This window comes from Lithobates pipiens, unplaced genomic scaffold (assembly GCF_037356315.1).
Source record: "Lithobates pipiens isolate NorthernLeopardFrog02 unplaced genomic scaffold, aLitPip1_a1.2 Scaffold_18, whole genome shotgun sequence".
Classification (NCBI taxonomy): Eukaryota; Metazoa; Chordata; class Amphibia; order Anura; family Ranidae; genus Lithobates; species Lithobates pipiens.
Window position 1 is genome coordinate 22,923,417 of NW_027507758.1, and position 8,940 is coordinate 22,932,356.

General features: G+C 52.1%; 1 protein-coding gene across 2 annotated transcripts in view; it reads right to left on the reverse strand.

Annotated features, from left to right (window-relative positions):
* Positions 1-4,865, reverse strand: part of CUL9 (cullin 9) — an 89,373-nt gene extending 84,508 nt beyond the window's left edge. For both annotated transcript variants that reach the window (XM_077485469.1, XM_077485468.1), the window contains exons 1-2: positions 4,761-4,865; positions 823-1,411 (exon numbers count right to left, since the gene is read on the reverse strand). In XM_077485469.1, coding sequence (XP_077341595.1) covers positions 823-1,411; positions 4,761-4,865 — 694 coding nt within the window. The remainder of the gene's footprint in view (positions 1-822; positions 1,412-4,760) is intronic.
* Between the last annotated feature and the right edge of the window lie 4,075 nt (positions 4,866-8,940).

The following is an 8,940-nucleotide window of genomic DNA, read 5'->3' on the forward strand; positions in this document are numbered from 1 at the left end:
TTATGCAACCGAGTGTGCTCTGTGCCCCTGTGTTATGCAACCGAGTGTGCTCTGTGCCCCTGTGTTATGCAACCGAGTGTGCTCTGTGCCCCTGTGTTATGCAACCGAGTGTGCTCTGTGCCCCTGTGTTATGCAACCGAGTGTGCTCTGTGCCCCTGTGTTATGCAACCGAGTGTGCTCTGTGCCCCTGTGTTATGCAACCGAGTGTGCTCTGTGCCCCTGTGTTATGCAACCGAGTGTGCTCTGTGCCCCTGTGTTATGCAACCGAGTGTGCTGTTCCTGTGTGTCCTCTGTGTTATGTGACGGAGTGTGTGCTGCGATTGTGCTCCGTACTGTGTGAGCTCTGTGTGTTCTGCCATTGTGAGTGTGCATGTGTGTGCTCTGTGTTCTGCTCTGACTGTCTGCATGTACGCCATTGCCGAGTGATGTAAGTGGAGGTGACCCACAGCACCTGTGTACACCATCACTCCAAAGTCTGTACTCCAGTGAGAGCACAGGATGACAGAGGAGAATGCACTGGAGAGGGGTGGCTGGGAGTGGAGTGCAGTAGTGAGTAGGAGAGGAGAGAGAGTGAGGTGATGCATGATGAGTAATAAAGCTGTAAAACTGAAGTAGTACAGGAGGCCTCCCGTACTGCTGACAACAAGCATGATATGCCCAGCTACAAAAAGATAGGAGGGGTAGTGGGTATTGAGGAGGAGGGCACAGAGGGTGTAGAGCTGTATGGACACAGGGAGCCTCCACTTTTTTTGGCAGGAAATGCTCTTCTCTTTTTTTTATATTGAAATGGAAGTATAAAAGGATACAATAAAGAAGTCCCACCTGCATCATGTGACGCCAAGGCACGCAACATCTTGCCGGCGTTCTTGCGAATCTGCTTCTCTGAATTACAAAGCATCTTCATGAGCAGGTCCAGAGCTCCGGTCTCCTTGAAGACCCCGGCCAGGGAGCCGATGCTGGCGTAGGCACTTAGCACATGAATGGTGTTGAGGATGGAGGAATCAGGACCGGAGCTCTGGGACATCTGTCTGGTTGCTCTCTGAACCAGCATCCGCACATCCTCGGTCATCTCCTGCAAAGCGGCCTCATCGGGGGAACCAGACGTCTTTTCTTCTGCGATGCCCGGCCCCTCAGATTTGCGCTTCCCCAGCAGAGTGGGGCAGTTGGTGTAAACTTCCTCCGCCGACATCCACATCAGGATATTCGGGGACTTGCTCTCTGTCTGTAAGGTGGCTCCGCCACTTCCTGCCGCCTCCTCCACATTTTGCAATGCCCATCGGATCAGATACTCGGTGTGTCCGTCTGGGCTCAACCTCTGCCGCAATAACTCCACCGGCTGGGCCTGAAGCTTCGGATCCAGCTGTACCAGGAGGTTGCCATTCCTCCTCTCCCCCACCAACATGGCAGAAACCTGACAGCAGACAGAAAAGGATAGCATTGTAGTATATATCAGACTTCTGTGCACCCCACCATTACAATCCATCTGTCCATCACTGCATAACCCCTCCCCTTCTGACTGCATAACCCCTCCCCTTCTGTCTGCATAACCCCTCCCCACTATACCATACATCCGAGCACCCTACACTTCACCAATTTCCTCCTACCAGATTCTACCCTTCCTATTTTCACTCCCTTCACACCAAACTCTCCTTTCATCCACATGACACAAGTACTCCAACCAACTGCCACTCCCCATCCTTTCTACCACACGTCACCCTCCTACTTTCACTCCCTTCGCACCAAACTCTACAACTCTTTGCTTTCACTTCCTTTCCATTGCACTGTGCCCATTCCCCCAACCTCCATTTCTTACCCTTCCCATGACACGCTAGCGTCCCTCCAACTGCCACTTCTTAACCTGCCACCCTTTCATGCCACCCTTCCTGCAACTGCAAATCCCTATCCTTCCGATTACATTTTACCCTTATTCCAACTGTTATTCCTAAACATCCTTCAAAACACAACTTCATACCCTTCCCAACACACTCTGCTCTTCCTCCAACAACCCTTCCGTGCCCTTCCCATGACACTCATGTTCCTCCAACTGCCACCTCCCTACCCTTTGTACCACACACCATTTTCTACTACATGTCACCCTTCCTGCAAATGCCACTCCCTACCCATCCTCCATTTCTTACCCTTCCCATCGTCCAACCTCCATTTCTTACATTTCCCATAACCCACTAGTGTTCCTGCAACTGCCACTCTCTATTCTTCCTATTACATTATACTGTTCTTCCAACTGTCATTTCTAAACTTTCTCCAAACACTCTATACCCTTCCCAACACACACTGTTCTTCTTACAACTACCACTCTCCACCCAACCTCCATTTCTTACACCTCCCACCACACTCCAGTGTTCCTCCAACTGCCGCTCCCTACTCTTTCCATAATAGGCCATGTTTCCCGCAACTGCCACTCTATATCCTTTCCCATCACATTCAACCCGTCATCCAACTGTCATTACTAACCTTCCTCCAAACACAACTCTTCATCCAACCCCAACCCATCCTCCATTTCTTACCCTTCCCATGACACCCCAGTGTTCCTCCAACTGCCGCTCCCTACCCTTTCTACCACACTTCCTGTAACTGCCACTCTCTATCCTTCCCATCACATTCTACCCTTCCTTCAAACAACTGTTTACCCCTCCCAACACTCTATTCTTCCTCCAACCACCCTCCATATATAACCCCTCATGTCTCCCCTATCTCCATATATACCGCCTCATGTTCCCTATATTATATTATATATATATATCCCCGCCTCCACATATACACCCCTTGCCCCCCCCACCTCCATATATACACCCCCCTTGTCCCCCCCACCTCCATATATACACCCCCCTTGTCCCCCCCACCTCCGTATATACACCCCCCTGTCCCCCCCACCTCCGTATATACACCCCCCTTGTCCCCCCCACCTCCGTATATACACCCCCCTGTCCCCCCCCACCTCCGTATATACACCCCCCTGTCCCCCCCCCACCTCCGTATATACACCCCCCTGTCCCCCCCCACCTCCGTATATACACCCCCCTGTCCCCCCACCTCCGTATATACACCCCCCTTGTCCCCCCCACCTCCGTATATACACCCCCCTTGTCCCCCCCACCTCCGTATATACACCCCCCTTGTCCCCCCCCACCTCCGTATATACACCCCCCTGTCCCCCCCCACCTCCGTATATACACCCCCCTTGTCCCCCCCACCTCCATATATACACCCCCCTTGTCCCCCCCCACCTCCATATATACACCCCCCTTGTCCCCCCCCACCTCCATATATACACCCCCCTTGTCCCCCCCCACCTCCATATATACACCCCCCTTGTCCCCCCCCCCACCTCCATATATACACCCCCTTGTCCCCCCCACCTCCATATATACACCCCCATTGTCCCCCCACCTCCATATATACACCCCCATTGTCCCCCCCACCTCCATATATACACCCCCTTGTCCCCCCCACCTCCATATATACACCCCCTTGTCCCCCCCACCTCCATATATACACCCCCCTTGTCCCCCCACCTCCATATATACACCCCCCTTGTCCCCCCACCTCCATATATACACCCCCTCTTGTCCCCCCCCACCTATACACCCCCTCTTGTCCCCCCCACCTCCATATATACACCCCCTCTTGTCCCCCCCACCTCCATATATACAACCCCTCTTGTCCCCCCCACCTCCATATATACAACCCCTCTTGTCCCCCCCCCACCTCCATATATACAACCCCCCTTGTCCCCCCCACCTCCATATATACACCCCCCCTCTTGCCCCCCCCACCTCCATATATACACCCCCCCTCTTGTCCCCCCCACCTCCATATATACACCCCCCCTCTTGTCCCCCCCACCTCCATATATACACCCCCCTCTTGTCCCCCCACCTCCATGTATACACCCCCCCACCTCCATATATATACCCCCCCCTCTTGTCCCCCCACCTCCATATATACACCCCCTCTTGTCCCCCCACCTCCATATATACACCCCCCCTCTTGTCCCCCCACCTCCATATATACACCCCCCCTCTTGTCTCCACCCACCTCCATATATACACCCCCCCTCTTGTCTCCACCCACCTCCATATATACACCCCCCTCTTGTCCCCACCCACCTCCATATATACACCCCCCTCCATATATACACCCCCCCTCTTGTCCCCACCCACCTCCATATATACTCCCCCCTCTTGTCCCCCCACCTTCCATATATACACCCCCCCTCCTGTCCCCCCTACCTTCCATATATACACCCCCCCTCCTGCCCCCCCACCTTCCATATATACACCCCCTCCTGCCCCCCCCACCTTCCATATATACACCCCCCTCCTGTCCCCCTACCACCTTCCATATATACACCCCCCTCCTGTCCCCCTACCACCTTCCATATATACACCCCCCTCCTGTCCCCCTACCACCTTCCATATATACACCCCCCCCCCCTGTCCCCCCCACCTTCCATATATACTCCCCCCTCTTGTCCCCACCACCTTCCATATATACACCCCCCTCTTATCCCCCCCACCTTCCATATATATACACCCCCCTCTTGTCCCCCCCACCTTCCATATATACACCCCCCCCCCTCTTGTCTCCCCCACCTTCCATATATACACCCCCTCATGTCCTCCCCACCCTCCATATATACACCCCCTCTTGTCCCTTCCCCTCCCTAAAGTCCATCATACACCCCTCGACTTCTCCCTTTCTACAGAGCCCCGCCCCCCTCAGGTGCCCCTTTCCCTCACACGGTGTCGCAGAGCCGATCTTGCAGTCAACTCCGTTACTCGCTCCCTGCACTTCCGGGTTACTCCGGCCACGTGATTGACGCGACACGCCCACACGGCCTTCATTCCTGACAGCTCAGCGTAACGCCGGTACGTGTGGGCGGGGCTACATTGCGTCTATTGGGGAAGGCGGGAAAACGTGGGGGTGTCTAAGACTGGAGGCGTGGTCATCAATTCTGTGAAAGTGGATGCTGTGTGTAAACCAAACATGAAAGAATGTTACCATGGAAACTACCACACAGGGGTCAAAGAGATGGGGCGGGATTAGGCTAGATGAGGAGTCTGGGAGGAGTGTGCCTACAAGGGAAAGAGAACTGTAGAAAATAAAGCTCTCTCTAGGGGGCGCCATCCACCAGAGTCCGCCCAAAATACGACCAAGCACGTTCACGTCTACGTAATCCCGACACCATTGTCATCCTCACACCGGGACACGCCCACTCATCCTTGTACTGGGACACGCCCACTGATCCTCACTTTTCTTTTTACTGACAAAACGTAAAATTTACTAGCGGGCACTTTTTTTTTTTTTATTGAATATAAAAACGGAAGTAATTCTGCGCTGGGGAAGATTTTAACACATAAAAGCCCCCTACACCACAATCTGCATAGCTCTCTGTCCCGGATTTGGAGCAATGTCCAGATTGGATGACCAGGATCACTGCATGGATCAGTTTTCCATGGCGTTACAAACGCTCCTGAGTCGCACGGCTCACCTGGAATCTCCCACTTGCAGGTCATCCCTGCTGCTGCTCCAGTCTCTGTGCAGGCACCCGCCTCGAATATTACCTCTATAAGAGGTATGTCTGGTTCCGCTCCGCTTCCCCAGCGATTTGGGGGTGATCCAGTCCAATGCAAAGGGGTTTCTCAACCAGGTTGCTGCCCCAGGCGTTTCCCATGGACAGAAGCAAAGTAGGTTTCGTTATATCTTTGCTTTCTGAGACAGCCTTGGCCTGGGCAAACCCTGTATGGGAGACGTAAAAAAAAACCATTGTCCTGGTTTACCCAAAGTTTGTGGCTTCCTTTAAAGGAGTATTTGACGATCCCGCATGCTCCACTTCTGCTGTCAAAAGCCTCATGTCCATCAAACAGAGTAGAACTGTTGCCGATTACGCCATTGACTTCTGCAGTCTGGCAGCAGAGGTTGCTTGGAACAATGAGGCCCCCATGGCTGCTTTTTTTTTCATGGTCTCTCGGATAACATCAGTTTATAACGTAGCAGCCCCAGACATACCCACCGAGCTGGAGAAGTTGATCTCGTTTGCCATTCTTATTGACTCCAGACTGCGAGAGAGACCTTCCCTTAAGGAGTGATTGCGGAAGCCTCCTGTACCTTTGGCTCCAGCTTTGCAGTCCCACCCATGCCTCCCTCACCTTCCATGCCTCCTGGTACCAAGTCAGTCAGTGAAGGTGAACCCATGCACTTGGGCTTCACGCGTCTCTCTGCGGATGAGAGAGCCCTTAGGAGGAGGGAGAGATTGTGCCTTTATTGTGGCCTGGTGGGTCACTTTTTGAAGTCTTGTCCTACCCGTCCAGGGAACGCCGAACCTTGAGGTCCTGTCATAGACAGACTTTAGGTGGCATTGTTTCGTCCCCAGTTATCCAAATGAATAAGCCCCTGGTTCCGGTTACCCTTTCTTGGGTTGAGTCGTCCGTTGCGATACAGGCTCTAATGGACTCTGGGGCTGCAGGCCTGTTCATTGATGCTGCCTTTGTATCGAAGCACTCGATTCCGCCAGCAGCTGCGTGCCACTCCACTTGCCATTGAGGCTCTACAGCCTGCCCATGTGACTCATGAGACTGCTCCATTGTCCTTGGCCGTAGGGGCTCTTCACCATGAGATAATCCAATTCCAAGTTATCACCTCACTTAAATTTCTGCTGGTTATTGGTTATCGCTGGTTACAGAGGCACAACCCCTCTTTCGATTGGCTTCGTTCTCTGGTCGCCACAATGCAGTAATACTAAGGTCCTGTGCACATCTTCATTCTCCTCCCTGCCGGAGGAGAACCGTGATTTTAGCGATGTCTTTGACAAAGTTCAAGACGGTAGTTTGCTTCCACATCGGTCGTATGATTGCACAATTGACATTCAACCTTGTGCCATACCCCCTCGTGGCTGAGTTTACTCTCCATTGGTCTCAGAGGATAAGGCAATGGAGGAGTACGTTGCAGATGCACTTTCATGAAGTTTAATCTGCAAATCCTCGTCTCCTGCTGGTGCTGGTTTCTTCTTTGTGAAGAATAGGGGTGAACTGAGACCTTGTACTGATTATAGGGGTCTCAGTCATTTCACAATTAAGAATGCTTATCCGATTCCATTATGAGTCCCTCGTAATGCCATTTGGCCTTTGTAACGCTCCAGCAGTTTTCCAGGAATTTATTAACAATGTCCTCTGAGATTTGTTGCAGTTATGTGTGGTGGTTTATCTCAACAATATCCTCATATTTTCCAAGTCCTTAGAGAGCCACCATGCAGATGTCCATCTTGTGCTTCAGAAACTAAGAGAGAATAATCTCTATTGTATATTGGAGAAGTGAAAGTTCCATCGTGAACAGGTTAAATTCCTGGGTTATGTACAGAAAAACTTTCAGCAGTCATACAGTGGCCCAGACCCATGGGTTTACGTCCTCTGCAGCATTTCCTGGGGTTTGTGGTAGATGGACTCAGTCACTGGTGCAGGCTTAGTCGATGCTGGAGATATAGTAGATGGGTTCAGTGTGTGGTGGTAGTGGAAGGGCTAATTCGGTGGTGGTGGTAGACAAGCTCAGTCTGTGGTGGCAATTGAGGGGCTCAGCTCAAATCTCGCAGTTGTAGGTGGGCTCATTAGGTGGTGGACGTAGATGGGTTCAGTCAGTGATAGTGGTGTTAGATGGGCTCAGTATATAGTCTGGGGCTCTAGAAGATGAGCTCAGTCAGTGATGGAGGTAGATGGGCTCTATCAGTGATGGTGGTAGATGGGTTTATTTAGTGATGGACATAGGCTCAGTTGGTGGTGGAGGTAGATTGGATCAGTTGGTGGTGGAGATAGATGGGCTCATTTGGTGGTGGAAGCACTGTGGATGGGCTCAGTCGTTGGTGGTTATAATAGATGTGTGGGTGCTGGTATACAGGCTCAGTTAGTGTCAGTGCTGGAGATAGATGGGCTTAGTCAGTCATGAAGGTAGACTCGTGGCCTTTGTGGAGGTTGTAGTAGATGGGTTCAATCGGGGTCAGCCAGTGATGGAGATAAATGGGCTCATTCTGTGGTGGAGTTTGTAAAAGTAGATGGGCTCACTTGGTGGTGGAAGCAGAGGGGCTCACTTGGTGGTGGAAGTAGAGGGGCTCACTCGGTAGTGGAGGTAGATGGGAAAACTCGTGGTGGAAGTAGGCAGGCTAACTCCGTGGAGGAGGTAGATAGGCTCAGTCAGTGGCAGTAATGGAGGTAGATAGACACATTCATTGTATTTGTTACTCTATGGAGTTTGTGGTGGTCTAGATCAGATGCCACTTCTACATTATGTAAAGGTACCCCTGTAGGAGCTGCAAAGTGATGTGGACCTGTCACCCTGCCCAGTCCAGACTTCATCTCTCAGACACTCCAAGACACAAAACAGCCCTTGCTTGTTTTTATGTTTTATTGAGGGGGTTAAACTTGGATAGGGTATAGGAAGTATGAGATGCCCAGTGAATTTTAGAACAAATAATTGGGACCACTTTTATACACTCTGTTATATACAGATCTCTCTTCCTCCAGCACAACTCTAAATGCAGACTATTGCTCCTCAGCTGCTCCAATACAACTCTTAGGCCGCGTACACACGGGCGGACTGTTCGCCCAACCTTGTTCGTCAAACAGTTTCATCAAACAGTCCGCTCAAAATTTGCATGAGCGGACTTGCCCACACACGAGCGGACTGTTTGACGAACAAGGTTGGCAAACAGTTCGCTCAACTTTTGAAATGAACGGACTCGCCCACGTAAGGCGGAGGCAAATCCGCCCATTTCGAGCGCGTGTACAGGTAGGCGGGGCCCGCGAAGGAGACGTCGCGGGCTCCGCCGCCTGGAATGGGCTTAAAGGGGAACCCCAACGCCGAAAAAAATCGGCGTGGGGGTTCCCCCCAAGTCCACACCAGACCCTTGTCCGAGCACGCTACCCGGCCGGC